Source organism: Triturus cristatus, chromosome 7 (assembly GCF_964204655.1).
Source record: "Triturus cristatus chromosome 7, aTriCri1.1, whole genome shotgun sequence".
NCBI lineage: Eukaryota > Metazoa > Chordata > Amphibia > Caudata > Salamandridae > Triturus > Triturus cristatus.
The window spans coordinates 543816963-543836843 of record NC_140590.1 but is presented as its reverse complement, the minus strand read 5'-3'; the positions used below and the strand labels follow the sequence as shown (position 1 = coordinate 543836843).

The 19881-nt window shown below is 43.9% G+C and overlaps 1 protein-coding gene across 2 annotated transcripts in view; it reads left to right on the top strand.

Annotated features, from left to right (window-relative positions):
- The window catches only part of LOC146810065 (tripartite motif-containing protein 16-like protein), a 46260-nt gene extending 30236 nt beyond the window's left edge, over nt 1-16024 (top strand). For both annotated transcript variants that reach the window (XM_085616975.1, XM_085616976.1), the window contains 2 exons: nt 7324-7422; nt 14674-16024. In XM_085616975.1, coding sequence (XP_085473101.1) covers nt 7324-7422; nt 14674-15263 — 689 coding nt within the window. In that variant the 3' untranslated portion in view covers nt 15264-16024. The remainder of the gene's footprint in view (nt 1-7323; nt 7423-14673) is intronic.
- Nucleotides 16025-19881: the final 3857 nt, after the last annotated feature.

Here is a 19881-nt window from a genome sequence, read left to right as displayed (position 1 = left end):
GCCTCCCGTGGCGAGGCCAGCGCCTCTCGCCACTCCGGTTCGTCGAATTCCCCCAGATCACGGGACCATTTCTCGCGGAGAGGGCCCATTGGGTCCGGCAGGTTGTTAATCAGCTTACGGTATGTAAACGATGTGGCCCTTTTCGGCATATAATCCGTTAATAACCAGTCCTCCAAGGGCGATGCCTCTGGTACCGCCACACCCGGTGTTAGCCGTGCCAGCAAGGCGTGTTTAATTTGCGTGTAGCGGAACCATTCGGAGGGCGCCAGTTCATATTGCTGTTGGAGACGGTCGAATGTGATAACGTCATTCCCATGCCACATGTCGCCAATCGTAGAGATCCCTATAGCGTCCCACTTGTCAAATCCCCTGCTGTGCCGGAGCCTCCCAAGCTGCCTGGAGTCCCACAGCGGTGTGAGCTTGGTCAGCACCCCGCGCCACCCTAATCTGGCCTGTGCTGCATGCCATATGGCCACCGTTTGTCTGAGAGGGCCGATGAAAGCCGGAGTCAGCCCACCATCATACAGGGTTGCCAACACACCTCGTTCCCATATTATGTCCCTATCTGCTCTAAATGCCGGGTCCGTATGCGGGACATGAAGCCACTGGTTTATGACTTTGAGCTGCGCTGCCCAATAATAGAGCTGAATGTCGGGAAGCGCTATCCCCCCGTCGTACCAGCCGCGAGTCAATTTTGACTGCGCTATGCGCGGCGGTCTGCCACCCCACAGAAGGGTAGTCACCTGCGCTGCTATCGCGCGGAAGTAGTCTGGCGGGACGGGATACGGTGTGTTTTCCAGCACGTAGACGAACCTGGGAAGGGCCATCATTTTAAAGAGGGCCGCCTTCCCCAGCAACGCAAGCGGTAGCGTACCCCAGTGGCGCACATCGCGCCGGAGGCGGTCTAATGGGGGGTGCAGATTTAGTTGGAAGAAGTCCGTGGGGTTGGCCGTGATGTGGATACCCAGATACTTAAACGACTCCGTCACCGTCTGCAACGGGCAGTCCACGGGGAGCCGGGGAGTGGGGCCGCACAGCACATAGAGCACCGATTTCGACCAGTTGATAGTATAACCGGACGCTCTCCCGAAAATATCACAAATGTTGAGTAGGGCAAGGATGGAGCGTCTCGGGGAGGAGAGATAGAGTAGCAGGTCATCCGCGTAGAGGGAGATACGGTCCTCCCAGTCATTTGTCCATTTAAGTCCCCGTATCTGGGGTTCCCAGCGGATCCAAGCCGCCAAGGGTTCTAGCACCAGAGCGAAGAGCAGGGGCGACAGGGGGCATCCCTGTCGGGTGCCACGCGTAAGGGGAAAGTCTCTCGATATGTGTCCGTTCACGGCCACATGGGCCAGTGGTTGGGCATATAAGAGCCGGACCCAGGCCCTAAATTTGGGCCCAAAGCCCAAGTGCGACAAGACGGCAAAGAGGAAGGGCCATTCGACCATGAACCAGGTCGTTTTTTGATAGGCAATTTTGATGCCGCCTCAATAAGTTTTGGGCCCTTGTCTGTCGCGGGTACTTGGGTCTCCCACACGAGTGAGGCATCATTTTTATCGGGAGACCTGGGGGAACGCTGGGTGGTAGGAAATTTGTGTCAGCCCAGTGATGCCACAACTTTCCCACACAAAAATGTGTGGAAAAAGTGATTTTTTTCATCTATATTTGAGGTTTGCATGGGATTCTGGGTAAGAAAAAGTTGGGGGATCCACGCAAGCCATACCTCCCTATAATCCCCCGGGTATCTAGTTTTCAGAAATGTGTGGGTTTGGTAGGTTTCCCTAGCTGGCTGCTGAGCACGGGCCAAAAACCCAGGTGATCCCCCTTGCAAAACCAGGTCATTTTGTGATAGGCAATTTTGATGTCGCCTCAATATGTTTTGGGCCCTTGCCTGTCGCGGGTACATGGGCCTCCCACACGAGTGAGGCACCATTTGTATCGTGAGACCTGGGGGAGTGCTGGGTGGTAGGACATTTGTGTCAGCCCAGTGATGCCACATCCTTCCCACACAAAAATATATGGAAAAAGTGATTTTTTTAGCTAAATTTGAGGTTTGCAGGGGATTCTGGGTAAGAAAATGTTGGGGTATCCACGAAAATCATACCTCTCCGAAATCCCCCGGGTGTCTAGTTTTCAAAAATGTATAGGTTGGCTAGGTTTCCCTAGGTACCGGCAGAGCTAGGGTTCAAAATCTACAGCTAGGCACTTTGCAAAAAAAGGGTCAGTTTTCACTGTGAAAATGTGGTGTATCCACGTTGCGTTTTGGGCAGTTTCCTGTCGCTGGCACTAGGCCTACCCACACAAGTGAGGTACAATTTTTCTGGGAAGACTTTGGGGAACGCGGGGTGGGTGGAATTTTGTGGATCCACGCAGATTCCAGAACTTTCCACCACAGAAATGTGAGAAAATTTGTTTTTTGTTTTTTTTTACAAATTATGAGGGGTGCAAGGGATTCTGGGTAACAGAACCTGGTGAGAGCCAGACAAGTAACCCCATCCTGGATTTCCCTGGGTGTGTAGTTTTCAAAAATGTATAGGTTTGCTAGGTTTTCTTAGGTGCTGGCAGAGCTAGGGTTCAAAATCTACAGCTAGGCACTTTGCAAAAAAAGGGTCTGTTTTCACTATGAAAATAAAGTATCCATGTTGCGTTTTGAGCCGTGTCCTGTCGCGGGCACGAGGCCTACCCACACAAGTGAGGTACCATTTTTATCGGGAGACTTAGGGTAACACAGAATTATAGAGCATCTGTTATTACCTATTGACTTTCGATGCATTTCTGCCTTCCAAATGAAAGACAATGTGTAAAAAAGAAGTCATTTTGAAAGATGACCTATAATTCTCATGCTAGTATGGGTACTCACAATTTCGGAAATGTGCAAATATCTACTGTTTCTAAACACTATATTTTGTTCCAATTTCAGAAATACATAGGTGTCTCTCATACCCATTTTTCAATGTATATATTTTCCCAAATTAATTGCTATATACCCGGTATATAATAAAAAAAATTGCAAGACGCTGCTCAGTTATCGGCTCTGGGTTCGTCGGGTTCTTGGTGAACCTACAAGTCCTAAATATCCCCACAACCAGAAAGGTCCAGCGGATGTAACGGTATATTGCTTTCAAACAGCTGTCATACTTAGAAGAAGTTACAGGTGAAAACGTCGACACAAATGGCTGTTTTTTTCCAACTAATGTTCAATTTTTCCAATATTCAATGCTTAGTTTCTATAAAGAAACCTTGAAAGATCTACACAAATGACCCCTTGCTGAATTCAGAATTGTGTCTACTTTTCGAAAATATATAGCTTTCCAGGATCCATTATTGCTTTCATACCCATTTCTACCATTGACTGGAAAGAGGTTGAAAGCACAAAAAATAGCAAAAATAGGCTATGTCCCAGAAAAATGCCAAAAGTGTGTAAAACATTTTGGTTTTCTGACAAAAGTCTGCTTGTCCCTGAAAGCTGAGAAGATGGTGATTTTAGCACCACAACCCCCTTTTTGATACCATTTGCAGGGAAAAAACCAGACGCTTTCATCTGTAGCCCGTTTTCACATTTAAAAAAAAAAAGAAAACAATTGATGTATTTTGGCTAATTTCTGGGTCCCCTACATGGGAATCCACAAACCCTGGGTGCCTTTAGAATCCCCATGATGTTGGAAGAAAAGGACGCTAATTTGGCGTTGATACCTTATGTGGTCAAAAAGTTACAGGGGCCTAAGCGCAAACTACCCCAAATAGCCAAAAAAAGCTCAGCACAGGAGGGGAAAGGCCTAGCAGTGAAGGGGTTAAACATTCAAAATGATACTGGGACTTCATGGGGAGAGGCTCTTCAAGGATCGTGAGCTGTAGCACTAGTCTTCCACGGCCTCCCTTGTGAAGTGTTTTTTAGATACATATTGTTCATACTGACTGCTGAGACATGGTTAGATAAGTCCTTGTCGGCCTCAGATTCCTCCAAATTAAATTCAGGTTTGATCTGCTTTATTACATCAAAAAAGGCCATTTTTGTTGGCTCATAGGGCTCAGTGCACTTTGCCACTGCTAACCAGTGCTAAAGTGCTTGCGCTCTTTCCTTTAAACATGGTAAAAATGGTTTACACCGAATTGGCAAATTTAATTTACTTGTAAGTCCCTAGAAATGTGGTTCTACATGTACCCAGGGACTGTAAATTAAATGCTGCTAGTGGGCCTGCAACACTTATTGTGCCACCCACGTAAGTAGCCTGCCATTGCAGTCTGCCTGTGCAGTTGTAAAACTGCCATTTTGACCTGGCAAAAGGAACCTTTTGACAGGCCTAAAAATATTCCCTTTTACTACAAATGTCACCGGGATGTCACCACTAGTGCAAGCCCCTTCCATAAAGCAGGGTGCAGTATGCAGAGTGCAGTGTATTTAAAGGGTTTGGCATATACTTTTAAGTTTTATATGTCCTGGAATAGGCAAGGCTGAATTGCTACCCTTGTTCTCTGTGCGATTCTTGAATTTTTCACAATCCCATGACTTCAGTGATGTACAGGAAACATTGATGGCAGCACCCACACTCTGGAAAGTGTTCCAGTGCCACTGGCCCGGGTGCCTTTGTGTGAATTTTTCATGTTTTCTGGCTAGGGTGCCATGTGAGACATTTCCATGCCTTCTGGCAGCCTGGGTGCTTATGTGTGACATTTCCATGCTTTCTGGCCTGGGTGCTTATGTGTGATATTTCCATGCTTTCTGGCCTGGGCGCTAATGTGTGCTGATTCCATAGTTTCTGGCCTCAGTGACCTGGAGGCTCATGTGTGACAGTTCCATGCTTACTGGCCTGGGTGCTTATGTGTGATGTTTCTGTGCTTTCTGGCCTGGTGTGACCAGGCCTGGGTCAGTGCCTAGGTGCTTATGTGTGACATTTCCACCATTTCTGGCCTCAGTGGCCTGTGTGCTTGTGTCTATTTTTGGTGCTCTCTGAAAGAATGTCTATGGGTACATATGACTGGGAGGGTAACCTGGTGCTCTTTAAGGTCATCATCTACTATTTACTGTGCTTTGAAAGTTGATACAATTGAACATGTAATGAGAAATGTGCTGTAAAATTCACCATTTTGGTCTGTCTTTTTCCAAAATTTTATTGGGGGAGAACCCCCCAAACGCCCCTAGTAGTGGTCGGGCTCGCTCGCTTTGCTCGCTCACTACGCACCGGACTGGGGCTGGTCTGGCAAAATTTGCCAGGGCTGCTTTCAGTTCCCAGTCCTGCCCTGGTCAGGATCTATGCTCTAGTGAAGTATTTGTATGAACAATTTTCCTGTAGCAGATAAGGCAGGAGCTCCTTTGAAGGCCTGCTGACAGGTAGCAGTGTGCAGCTAGATGTAATGCTATACGCACAGGGGCAAGGCCGACAAAATTAAGGCTCATCGGTCTGTGGGGAAAAAGAAATGTCTCTGTACAATGTGGGTGTGGAGGATCTACAGAGAGCCTGTCCTTCCTAGTGTACTTCAGGCCCACTAACCCTGTCCAGGCCTATTCAGCAAGGGTGAACAGACTGTGCCAACAGTGTGGGCAGGCCAAGAGAGCCTGGAGGGGAGTACGCATGCCTGATTTACTAATCAATGAGATACTGGTTATATATAAATCACGACAACTGCATACATTGTGATCATATCGCCTGATTTCCCTGATTAATATTGAAGCTAAAATGATTGCTAAAGTTTTGCCACCCGTCTGCTTGAAGTAATTGGGTCACTGGTGCACCCAGACCAATGTGGCTTTATATAAGGTCTCTCTATACGTCACAACATCTGGTGCCTACACAACACCCTGGCTTTGTTGAACTATTTGGAGGGCTCTTTGGCCCTGTTGATGGCAAATCTTGAGAAGGCATTCAACTCATTTGAGTGGAACTACCTCTTTGATCTGCTCAAGAAGCTCAATTTTGGACACCACGTTTTGGGCCGCTGATTTGGTAGCAAGGGTTGGAACAGGCACAGCATTATCAAGGAATTGCAGTTGAGCGTCTGGTGGAGTGGGCCCAAACTAACTAAGCTCCTGACTAGCGAGGTATGGGTGTCCATAAGATTTCACAGGTATACTGCTAATTAGTAACCCACACCTACCTCCTTGGACACCCTTAGATTGGCATGGAAAACGACATTGAAAAACATTCGGACAAGGGCAAGCAGACAGCCAAGATGACACCACATGAGGTAGCGATTGGCACCCAGTTCCTGATGATTCTGGTGAAGTTTCTGCTCAGGACTTGATATTACTCATCAAAAAATTTGGCAGTGTGGGAAATTGACTCCCCGGATTGCATCAGATGTGAGAATCCTGTAGGTGACCTCTTGCTCGCTACACTGCGATGCCCTGGGATACTGTTATTCTGGGACAGGGTGATGGGTACGCTAAAGAAATAACTAGCCTGCAAATGATTATACAGAGTTGTTGCTCCTTCATATACCACAAGACCTATATACAAACCAACACAAATCAGCACTGATAGCTCTTGGTATGGGAATGCAAAATATAACATTGCACAAATGTGGTGGAGCACACCCTACCTTTGAGAGTTTGGTGTGAGCAATAGATCACTGCATGGCACTGGAGATACCGCTCCCACAACACGTAGCTACTGCAGAAATATGACAAAATATTGGGAGATTGCATGGACTATCAGGGGATCGCAGGACCTTTCATACCGGCTGCTATGCATCAACGTGCTTGAAGATCATGTTGGAGGGAGCAAATTTAAGCACAATTAAAACAAACTGTTTATAAACGATGCAGTCTGCATGAAAGGCGAATGATACGTGCTCTACTTCTTGAATACATTAAAACCAGTAAAATTATGTTTTTTTAAAAAGAGATCCTGGATGGTGAGAGAAGTACATAATGAAAACATCCTGAGGAGTTGAGCCCTTGAACTACAGTGAGATCAGGAGTTTCTGACTGCTAGAAGATCCTGGGAGTGAGAGGTGCACACACAGGATGCTGGCCTTTTAAATGATAGGAGCATGAAAAGAGCACCAGTTCAGTATGCATGTATGTATAGGGTATTTCTGTACAGTAAACACAGCCATAAGGCAGCAGAGCGACATGTAGGGTGAAAGACAAGCATAAAGTCAATGAGCGGTAGGCGAGGTAGCTGGTTTTTGGACAGTTCATCCACTGTTGTTGTAGTGTTCTTTAAAGGAACCTACCAAATATTCTGCCTAAGCCTATGACAGTTAATTTCAATTTCTAACTGTAAACAGCATTCATATATTTCCTAGTAAGAGCGAATCCAGCTGCCACAGTTAACTGAAACTCTTGTGTCTCTAGTCTGATTTCTTTCAAACTCTCTGCAGTGCCGGATATGCCTGTCTCATCCGCTGGCCCCATCTCAGGCTTGGACCGTTCCCACCTGCAGCCGCTGAAGCCCAGGGTACGATCGGAGTTCCTGCATTGTAAGCTGAGATTCTGCCCTTCATGCACGTCTCTGCACTTCTTGCTGACCTACGTCCACCTTCTACTCCCATCTGTTCCTATTGCATATGTGCTGCAATGCTGAGTTCACTCTGCACCTTTCAAAAAAGCCTGACGTCCTTCTGCACATTCCCATCATTCTTGTGCTCCCCTGCAAGCCTACTCTCTTTTTGACTCATGCATTGTAACTGCATCCCTGTATCTTTCGTGAAGTCTTATGCTTTTCTAGCACTGTTGTGCCCTACCTGCACTCTGCCTTACACCTATGTTGTTGCTGAACCCCTGTGCTAGTCCTACAATCCTGGCCTCTTTACTTCTTCTTGTACTATTGTGCTTTTCCTACACTTCCACACTCTTCATTGTCTTCTGCTGCACTCTTTGAACACTCCTGTTGCACTGCTGGGCACGCATACACTCTAATCCCTCTCCTGAACTTCTGCGTGGCTCCAGATCTTTTCTAGCCTCCGCCCTTCTTATGTTGTCCATGTTCACCCTACATGACTGCTCTACTACGGCACCTCTAAGCTTCCACTAGCTTCTTGTGTGCACTGCATACTCGTATGCTCTCCTTACACTTTTGAATTCACCATTCACTCACAGTCTCCTTCGGCTCTCTTGTCTCGTTCTGGGCCCGTCCTGCATTCCTGTGCATAGTCTGCACGCCACTGAGCGTGCAGCACCACTGCGTCCTTCCTGCACTGCTACATTAATCCTGCACTGTCGTGTGCAACCTGAACTACTACATTCTTTCCATGCCTTAGTGCACTCCATGCTCTTTTCTTACCTGTACACACTTTATTCATTTCTGTGATCTTGCACTCTTACAGTTTTCTTAAACATTTTCATTGTATTCTTCCCACACACTTGTGTTCTTCGTGCTCTCTCATTTAAAAAAAAAAATATGATTTTTATTTCTGAATTTAAAAAAATCAGCAAAATAGTCATTAAGGTTCTAGGACTGACATTCTCTTTAAGATCACATTTGTCATGACAGCTCTTACAACATGGACTGTTCTAACAGTGTTGGTCCTACCAATATTTACATAAAAAATTGAACCCATTCAACCTTATAATTGAGTGGAAATTGGAATTACTACGCTAGTCACCCCATACTTCTTTTTAGACATTGCTGGCTTTCCTAAGTCCCAGTCAAGATCCCAAAACCATTTGTCAAATAACAGGGCAACGGTATACCCATTCTTGCACCCTATTTCATTTGTGCACCACTAGAGGGAAGGTATTTCCACCTTCTGGTTTCAGGATCATCCAATATTCCAAGCAGTGCAGCACTCTTGATGTTTATTCTATCTTCTGTATCTTCTCCATTACTTTCCCCTACAAAGTTTGTATTTCAGGGTATGACCACAGGATGTGGTAAAATGTACCTACTTGTACACATTCCAGTGAAAACATATGGATGAGGCCAGTGTACCCAAACACCTGCATTTGACTTCCTGAATAGTGTATTATATGCAGTATATTCAGCTAAATGAAACCATGACTCTGCCCTTACTGCCACCTCCCTGTGATGCATCAATGCCTCCCTCTAGTCCTACTCCATTAGCTCACCTACATCTTTTCCCTATTTTAACTTAACAAATGTAATGACTTAGTTACGTACTGTATACCTTCGACTTCAACATTTCTTTGAAATGTGTGTTCTTTAAATGAGCATAATCCCGCAGTTCAGCCCGCCTTCATGTTTTTCCGAAGCTCACAATTAAAGATGTCTAATAATGCCTTTGTTTGATTATTTGTATTACTGCTGCAACTGAGTAAAAGTTAACATTGTTTCCATTCCCCATAAATCCCTTATCTTGGTGATCTTGAAAGTTCCATTTCTTTTAAACCTTGTAGCCCACTAATATACTTTATAATGCCACTGGTCTACAGGGGGGGTGTCTCAGGTATTTTTCCCTTCCCAATTTGCCACCTTCTAAGCACATATTGCCACAGTTGTAGGGGATGGCAGCTTGAGTGGTGCTCCTCCACCATACAAGTGTAGCTTCATAAGTCAAACACTGGTAATGAATACCACAATGAACACAACAACATACCTGAGGCATGACGTCGCTACTCAACTTGGCAGGAGGTCATTCTCGAGGCGGGTGGCACCCGACTACGTATTTAAATAAGGTCTGGACAGATTTATTCATATGTCCTAGCATGTGCTAATTCATTGACGGTTTTTGAATACCGCTGAGGACTTCACAAGGTGGGCCTCAGGATTGGAATTTCTTCTCACCACTATTGGATAACTCTAACTGTACTACTACTGAAGCTCCTGTGCGTTACCTGGGATGCCCTTGTGACACCAGTATTAGGTTGCACCCCGTACCCCTCCGTCCTGAGGAAGACTCGCAGCTGAGGCACGACTCACCCTCTAAGTGCAAGCCGAGTCGAAACGTCGACGCACCCCACCCATACAGGGCCTGGACCTCATCCCATCCCCTTCACTTAATGTTGCATACATGCAATTCATAAAATATATAAAAAACGTTATAAACAAATTGTTTAGGCCAGGCCTGTTGTACTGGTCTCTCTTATCAGTCTTTTGCTAAAACAACAAATGTATAAATTCTAATTATCTGTGACTACTTCACCTTCCTACCTTTTCACTTGCACACCTATTCTCTCCCCTTTTTTCCTTGAGCAACCTCTGTATCTAAATAACCCTGATACAATTGAAATGTATGATAAAAAATATACTGAATCTAAAAATACCCTGGTGATTTTTGGCTATAATGACTTTATGCTTTAAACTATGCTATCTTGGTTAGCAAGGTATGTTGTTGTGTTCATTGTGGTATTCATTACCAGTGTTTGACTTATGAAGCTACACTTATAAGTATAATTGAAAATTCATTTCTGCTTCAAAGCAATTACGGATCACTCTTTACCACATTGTACCCAGGTCCATTGGTGATTATTGGGCTACCCCATTATTTTGTAATGGGCCTCCACCATACAAATCATGAAACTATTCCACATCCCCCATCCTTTACCTGTCCATGTGTTAAGAGGTTTCCTCCTCCAGGCTAAACGTTAAATCATTTATCACTAATAGATGTGATGCCTAGTAATATTTATGGATATTTGTACTGGAGAGTCTGCGATGGTAGTACTACCCTCTCAAATGTCCACTGATATTTTTGGCACACTTCCCTCCTTGCAAGAACCAACACAAAATAGAGTCTATAATGCTGAAAATACTTTCAGAGATTCCTAATGGTGTATTTTGAAATAAAACAATAATCTAGGTAGTTCCATCATTTTACAAAGTGCTGTTCTACTTAGCAGCGACTACCAGAATTTTCCCCATTAGCCATGATATTTTCAAAGCCTCGCCACAGGCACAGCTTAATTCTGGTCATAAAACTGTTTTCCGAGGCATTACATAAGTTCTTGAACCCATCTTCTGCAATGAGAAGGGAATCTCTGCTCTATTCCATGGACTGCCATAAACCTCATGTTTAAAGAATCAAATTATCCCAGTTAATCCAGAATTCTGAGGATAGTCCTTATATTTCAAAGATTTCTAGAATCTTCGCCATGGACCCTTCTGGATTTAATAAGTTCTACAATTTATCATCGGTGTATAAACAGATCATGTCTATCAAGTATTGGGCCCATCTCTTACCTCTCGTCAAGGTATTTCTATGAATGCCTTGTGCTCTTACTCGTCACCTAATATGATGTTTCTATTTATGTCATCTTCCTTATACCTCCTGGCTGTCTTTCTCACTTCTTTCCATGACAACCTTCATCATTTTGGTATCCCAGCTTGGAGTGGATCCAAAGCCAGTCCATACTTTTCAGATAGTCTAACATCAAAGAGCTTAAGTCGACAGAGACTGCCTCAATTAGGAATAAAATAGAATGCAGTATCCTTGAAAGGGGCCAGAAATGTTTTTTCATGGCTTTAAGCACACAATTGAACCAGGCGCACTCGCATTGAGAGTCTGGGTATTAAACCAGGAATTGGAAATAGGAATACAGAACAGAGTGCGAATTCCACTGTACAAGTAATTATAGGATTTTAGGAAATTAACGCCATTAAGTTGCTCAAGCAGACTTAGGGCCTGGTTTAGGCCGTGGAGGATAGAGTAATGTCTGTCAGGGGCAAGGGAGTATTTGCTCTGTTGCACTGACAGACATCCAACCCCCCCAAATTTAAAGAAGTCCGCCTTCCTCTTGGACATCTTTTAACAATGGCGGGAACCGCCACCACAGCGTTTCCTGGCAAAGTTGTAAAAGTTTGATGGAGGGCTCCATTAAACATGACGGACGGCCATTAGACTTTAACTGGGAGTTTTACAAAATCTCCACGTAACACAGCACAGCCCTCCGAGAGGCTGTGCTGCGTTGCGTGACAGGGAGGGAGCAGGAGAGCGTCACATCTTCAAAGATATGGCTCTCTCCTCCCCTTTCCCTTGCGCAGGCGCTGATTACAGCTACTGTGCGCCAGGCACACATCTTAGCGCCGTAGCGCTAGGGTGTTCCCATGAGTGTAGCATAGGTTTTGTACAGAAAGGTTACTCTTCCTATGCAAAATACTATGTTAGACACAAGGTAAAGTTTTTCCCACTTTGTATGCGTCATGCACAGTGCAGCACGCATGCAAAGTCGGAAAAGGAAGGAGAAATGAAAGCATTTCTCCTTCCTTGCACCTAGTTGAAAAGGGTGCAGTTTTCTCACGCTAACTCAATCTACTGTTTTTAGTAAATTGGGTTTAGCGTGAGAAACCTTGGGTGGTTGAATGGGAACGCCCATGCACCACCCTTGGTACGCCCCCATGGCGCAAAGTAATGTGACGTAAACACGGTGAAAACTCTTAGTAAATCACCCCCTTAGAAGTTTGTTTTTGAAAAAGGTAAAACTAATACCCCAACACCATGGGAGTCTTCCCCCGTGATGTGGGGGATCAGTTTATTATTTTTATTGTGCTTCACCCCCAGGTTGTACCAGCTGGTGACATGCAACCAAAAAAGCCACCTGACCACCCACTGTAAATTGGGCGAACAGTCAGATCGCTTACCTCCAAGGCCTGTATTTCATCGGGCTGTCGAAGGAGTAGGTTAGTGACAGAGCCAGAGTTGGCTCTGTCGTTAACATACTGACGGTCTGCCCACCTTAAAATTTGGTGGGCGGGTTAGCTAGTTTGGAGGAGAGAGTAACCACTCTGCCTAACTCTAAATTGGCCCCATAATGAGGCAATGAAGAAACACTATGTCAGTAATCATGCTAGATCTTTTAAGAACAATGATGGTTTTCACCAGACCTAATAGACCTTTTTTCTGGGAAGCACGCAGTAAAACTGACCAGAAAATTATGAGACCAAATAGTTGGAAGAACAACAGTATGAGAAATAAATGAGCTTTAATATATCTGACATCAAGGTGTGCCCTTTGGAATGAACATTCGCTCAAGGTGATTGAATAACACTACCATCTATGAACCGGGAGTGGAATAGTTGAGGGAAAGAATCATTTGGGTCATCATCTGAAGATAAGGTTTATGATATGATGGTGCAAGCAGGAAACGCATTCAGGGATTCCATTTGATACAGAATGGATTGAAGTAGTTTATAGATTAAAAAGTACACTTGGGTGAAAAGAGGGAGTTAGTGTAAACCGAAAGTATCCCGCACTTGATGGACTGTGGTAGCCTTCTGATGATTCTCCGCGAGGGCTTAGGAGCCGAGTGCCCACCCCCTACCCCCAGCACTTTGAGACCCTTCCAGGTGAGTAGCGGCGCTTCACAAACCCTGAATGATTGATTTACTGCAAGTGGGTAAGTGGCTCCTTGGCTACTGCCAAGTTCTGTCGGTTTCGTCTTTCCAAATATCTAATCCAAATGCATAAAGTCAAAGAGGGTAAATATACTTCCTTCCTACTGCAACCAAATTCAAATGCAATCATCACCAGATGCCGCTCACTGGTGGGGACGCACTTGAATAGTTGCATATCATTAGTCCTGTGGGACATGCCTTTTCATTCTCTAAAAAGGAAGCCTATGAAATCTCCTATAAGGTCCTGGACTTAGAATGCAACCATGTTATACTGCTGCATGCGGTATAGTCCAGGCATTCCATGCTGAGGCCTTTTACACAGTATTATTGTGACAAAACGTTTGATAGGAAGCTCCTGTTCTCTCCCATTACAGATGGGGTCCAGCAACAGTGCAAGGCTGGCAAAGTGACTACAATATGCGGTTAATTCACCAGGACCTGCGTGCCACGGGTGGCTACCTTGCTAGACAATCAGTGTTTACCCATTCAGCCTGTTGAGCGAGCCAGACGGATGAAGGCTGAGATGGAGACACTGAACCTGGGCCTGGGAAAAACATTAACAGCTGTTTAAAACACAGGAGTAAAGACATGAAACATTCTGTGATTCCCTATGTAATCTTGTGCGTATTAATGCTGGTCTAACAATCAACAGTGAACATCAGCAGCATTCATACTGTATATCAGGATAGCATATTGCACTGTTCTGCCTCTCAGAGACAAAGAGAAGCAGAACTGAAGTATTAAAGCTTAACAGCATGAGCCTGAGCATGAGAAAGGATGCCCATGCGTTCGGCTGCTTTCTTGGTGCCGAGGCTCACATTCCGCTATGTCCCAGGCATTTAAAAGGGAGGATTAAAGATTAAAAGTACTTGATTTACTGCATTGACTATCCTATGCTTTTTGAGTGCTTTGTAATACTCCCATCGTTGACTCAATGAACAAGCCAACTTTTTTCTTCACTCTTCAGCCAAGATCAGCATACTGACGTTTTCTGCAGGTGCATTGGTTCTATGGTGAAGAGCGCAGATGTCAGGTTAAAGATATGCAAATGAGCCGGAGGAAATATAGTCCTGTGAGTGGCTAAATTGTCGACTGTGTAGCCAGGAGACTAGAGTTGCAATTTAAGCTTTCACACAACAATATACCTGTGCCCCAGCCTGATTATTGAGAAATTTGTGAATTTGTGGTAATATGATGGTTCTATTTGCTGCTTTAATAAACTGGATCCATGGTAATTTTCCTTTCCACTTGTGTTGAGGTAAATGAATCCTTTTGTAGGGCTAACACGTTAGCTGCTTTGACCGCATACTGCTTATCACTGGCTGTGGCTTTGTGTCCCATCTCGTTACTATTCCTCCTATTTTCTCTCACTGTTCTCTGTAGTATGAACAATTTGGTGATGTTCATACTGACCACTTTCTCTCTCTTTTCACCCGTTCAGACGCCCATGAACTCACCCTGGACCAGACAACGGCGCATAGGAATCTCTGCCTGATGGCAGTAAACAGAAAGGTGATTTGTAAGCTGCAGCCACAGGCCTACCCCGAGTGCCCGGAGAGGTTCGAGCATTTTACCCAGGTGCTATGCCAGCAGCAGTTTGTTGGGGGACGCCACTACTGGGAGGTGCAGCTGTCTGGCAACCGTGTGGCACTGGGGGTGTCATACCAGAGCATCCCACGGAAGGGCCACCAGAGCTGCTGTCTGGTGGGCAGGAACGCTCACTCCTGGTGCCTTGAATGGAACAGCGCCCGCTGCTCAGCCTGGCACAATAACCAGAAGAGTGTCATCCAAAAGAGCCATCACGACAGGCTGGGAGTGTTCCTAGATTACCCAGCAGGAACCCTGTCCTTCTACGAGGTTGGAGATGATATGCCGCTCATCCACAGCTTCCAGGCAGCATTCAGCCAACCCCTCTGCCCCATCTTCTTTGTGAGTTGGAACTCCTTTGCCACAATTGGTGTGGATACAACAACACTGAAAGTGGAGACACAGCAAAGGCAGTTCATGCGTCAAGCTTCTGCTGAATTCTGAGGAGTAAAATGCACAAAGTCCGTGAGCAGGTTCTGGGATAAAGTACCTGGAACATCTCTTTCCCACTTCATAGAAGGAACCATGGGCCAGATCAATGAAGGGGTGCTGCAGTTGCAAATGTTCCGGTTGCCGCAACTGGAGCCTTTAAAACTGTAAAATGACCTTTTAGTATCTGCAAAACCCAAATTGGGTGTACTAGTGCATACAGAATCGCTATTTAGAATGTGCGTGTTTAGGGCGTCCCATCCGAGTAGCAATTTGCAGTGGGATATTTTAATGCTTTGCAACCAAAATCTGGTGGCACAATATTTATATTTTATAGACTACATAAAGGTGTAGTGGTGAACCATTCACAAAGGGAAGGGGGTCCTTAAGTGACCCTTGCCCTTTGTGAATGTTGGCAAAAACATTAGGGGTAGGCAGTGGTCCAAAGTGAATGAGGCAGGTGGAATTGCAACCCACTACAATTCAGTATTTTTTGCCTTGACCTATTAGTATGTAGGCCGGTTTGTAAAAAATCCTTGGATTCGCTAAACGTTGGTGTACAAACTGCGACCACATTTAGAGTATACATTGTATATCTGGCCCCCTGCTCTTTATCTGTATTGCACACAGACTCTCAGATCTATATTCTTGGAGGGAATACTAATGCTTTCTAATACACGGTGGCCTGAAATCCCTCTAAAAAAAGTCAATGTCTAATTTCTTTATTACAGGCAGCTTAAGTAATAATATTGTAATAATAAACTGACATAATTGCTCAGGTGTAATAAGTTATTATGGTTGACTTCTGATGTAACTGTGCCTGCTGTCAGAGCCAGCAGACAAGGTGAAAACCAAGTCACAGAGCATCATTACAGCTGCAGTTTAAACAAGGAAACTAGAGATCTACATATTCTTCTGGTCAGTTTTTACTTTTTAAATGAACAGTGATCAGCAAAAGAAGATAATCTAACTACTTGTTTATTTTTGTTACCTTTTTTTACATCATGTCAAGAAAGATAGATGTTTCTACACATTCAGATTACAGTGTTTTTTCAACCTGACCAACATTATCTAATATGTTTCTGTAAAAAATACTAACTGCTTTTAGATATGATTCTAATGTTATTCCGTGTCTGCAAACACACTGGCTTTCATATGAAAGAGGTAGACACAAAGGATTTAAGTGGTTTGTGGGTTGGGTGATGGTGTAACCATGTATTATAAGGAATAACATACCCCCTGCTATACTTTAAAAGTGTATTGCACGTCACCTCAGAGTTCCATGACCTTACAAAGTAACTCAGCCTTTAGCCTCATTGCTCTATATCAGGGATCTCTAACCTTTTCTGTAGTGAGAGTTACGTCTGATCAGTGAACATAATTGTGAACTTCTGAAGGCTAAGCAAATCTGGCATTGACTTTAAGCCTAATGTCCATAGAGCTAGATAAAATATTTTTACTAGGAGCACTATGATAGGGCTGCCTTGTGTGTCAGTGAGAGTGTGGTCCTTGGGGATGTATGAATAATATGTGCGTATGAATGGGATATATGTATATGGGAGACTGAAAACCTATGTCGTATGTACAGGACATATCTTTTGCTATATGTGGCCCGTTACATTATTATAACACAAACATACAGCCATTTTTTAATATAGGAGAAATTTAAAGTGAAGTAAAATATTTTGTAAAAGTGTTCATATTATGGAACATTTTCCTGCACTTTAAATTTCTCCTACCTAAAAGAATAGCTGTATTTGTTGTTATAAATATTGCACAGTTCCTACCAGCCTCTAGGAGCAAGAGGTCTACTGTGTGTAAAGGCGACACTTTGAGATGGGAGAAAACTAAACTGAGGCAAGAACTTGGTTTATTTGGATGCCATAAAACTCATCATTTAAATTGTCTCCCATTCCCAAGTGTCATATATACAAACAGGAGGCATCTTGCTTCCAGTAGCCTAGAGATAGGGTGCCATATTTATAACAGAATCATTGTAAATGGGACACTTTGAAACAGGATAACATTTAAATAAAGAGTTAACTTAATCATTAAGGTAACTTTTCATTTTAATTTTCTCTCATTTACAAGCATTCAGAAACATCATGTTCGAGGCATGTGTGCTGTAGATACACATGCTTTGCATACTCAAGTTTATTTTATTGTTTGATTAATAAAAATCGTTACAATCTTCGAATAGCTTTAAAATTACGAATTTTAAAACAAGAACAAGAAACAGGGAAAATAATTATTCTGTTTTTAGTAAAATGACAACACTGATCATATTTTGTCCGATATAGTGTCTTGTTAAGTTCATTTACAAGGTTATAACGATATCCTTTCTGCCACTGCGGACTTCCTGACTTGCTCCGTTCCTTGTGCTAGACCTTATGAGCCATTTATTTGTTAACTTTCTTGTAGCAGTTTTGTTACCTTGGACATAAATTTAATTCCCAGACATGCCAAGATAGAAGAGGTGCCTCCTAGCCAGCTTATTACTGCTTGCCGGCAAGTACGGATCTTTAACATAATAAAAATGGCCCGTAGGTATCGTCTTCTTAAAACTAGTAAAGCTGGACATACACATAACAAATGCGACAAAGTTTCCTTCTGGTATCCACACAGTCTACAGTGGGGGCTTTCAATTTGGTGTTTCCAAGATGGCCTTAAGTCCTTTGAATGGTGCATGCCTATTCGGTAAGCTACGTAGGCTTTCTTTAAAAGTTGACTATAATGTAAGGCCAAGTATCCCTGTGGTTTTTGGTGAGTGTAAGAGTTAATTACTGTCCACGCGTGGCACCGTTTCGTTAGAGTTTTTTTGTCTTCTAACTGAGAATTCCTTTTTGCTGTGCCGTTGGCTGCTTTACAGAAGTGCGCCTGATCTGTTTTTTTTCCATACTTCTTGTAGATCCAATGTAATCAGACAGGTGCTAAGGTAGCTTCCCCATAAGGTGGTATTGGTCTAGTTTTCCTGGTAGTTGATTTCCTCCCAACAGATGTTGTCCATTGACTCACTTGGAGCAGAACGGATCTTGTGACACAATTTTGCAAAAATGGACATTGACCGGAATTTTTGGTTCTGTAAGCCAAATTCAAGGCGGACTTGTGCGGGCGCGGCTGAGTGGGGCAGGTTAAACACAACTTTATAAATTTTATTTTGTAGGTTGTTTAGGATTTTTGCCTCCCCTCGTAGCCACGTTGTTAGCCCGTATGACAAAGTAGGTAAAATTTGTGATGCCATTACCTTTAATAAGTGAGTATAATTCGGGCCGGTCAATTTTGATTGCCATTGCTTATATGCGTAAATTAATGATTGTGCCTTCCCTTTTACCAGAGTGTGCTTTTTTTGAATAACCTTCCCCAAGGGTCATCCCCAGATACTTGTATGAGTCCTGTTCTTCTAGGACTAAGTCGTTGATTGACCATTTAAATTTCAGTTTCTTCCCCTCCACTAGCCGAAGCACTTTTGTTTTTTCTTTGTTCAGCTCCAAATTTTCTTGTACTAAATAAGATGATAACAAATGTATTAAGCGTTGCAAACCTATTGGTGTTTTACTTAATAGTACTATGTCGTCTGCCTACTGCAGAATTGGAACTGAAACATTACCAAGTTTCGGGGCATGACTCTCGATTTTTTCTAGGTTGCGTCCGATGTCTGCTAAGTATAGGTTAAAAAGACTAGGGGCTAGGACACAGCCTTGTTTTAGACCATCCTGGGTCTCAATTTTTTTTGTTAGGCTTGTCCCATTCCCTTGTTTTACCTTTGCCCATGTGTCGCTGTATAAACCAATTATTGCATTTAATAATTTGTCCGGCAGCCCCCATTTTCTTAACTTGCTCCATAATCTTGTCCTACTTACATGGTCAAAGGCTGCTATTATGTCGACGAAACACCCATATAGACGATGGTTCTTTTTTTTGGCGTTCTCCATTAGCAGACCCAAGATGGTGAGGTTTGTGGTCGTCCCCATCCCTTGTCTAAATCCAATTTGAAAGCTATGGATTATATTATTAGATTTTGCCCAGTCTTGCAGTTCTTCCAAAAGGCATGAGGCATAAAGCTTGGCTTCAACGTCAATTAAGGAAATCAACCTGTAGTTCCCTGGGTGTTTTCGGTCCCCTTTCTTGTAAATTGGGTGAATGATGTTTCCTTTCCACGAAGCTGGTATATTTCCCTTTATGTAAATGAAGTTAAATAACACTGTTAAGTGTTCAGCCCAGAACTCTTCATTGGTTTTAAAAACTGCGGTTGGGAGGCCGTTTGGTCCAGGAGCCCCCTCTGCTTTGAGTTTTTGAATTAGCTTTTTTAAATGGGTGCGGGTAGTCAACGCATCTTGGTGGGAAGCGTCTTTTTCGAGGATCACGTTTTCTTGCGTTCTTTCACTGGCGCATGAGTCTATCTGAAAGAAACACGTTAGTTAGATTCCTCACCTTAGAATATCCCCAGGCGTCAGGCTGGATCCGGAAAGATTTTTGTAGCAATACCCCTTGCGCGTCGCTAGGCGTCATCTGCGGCTCCGCGTCTGTCGTTGGTGTCGTGCGCTGGAATGACGTTGTCGGAGTACTTAGACGCCGCCTCGCGCGCTGACGTCAGTTCTTTTTTCCGCGCCAGTAAGCGCCGATCCGGGAAGAG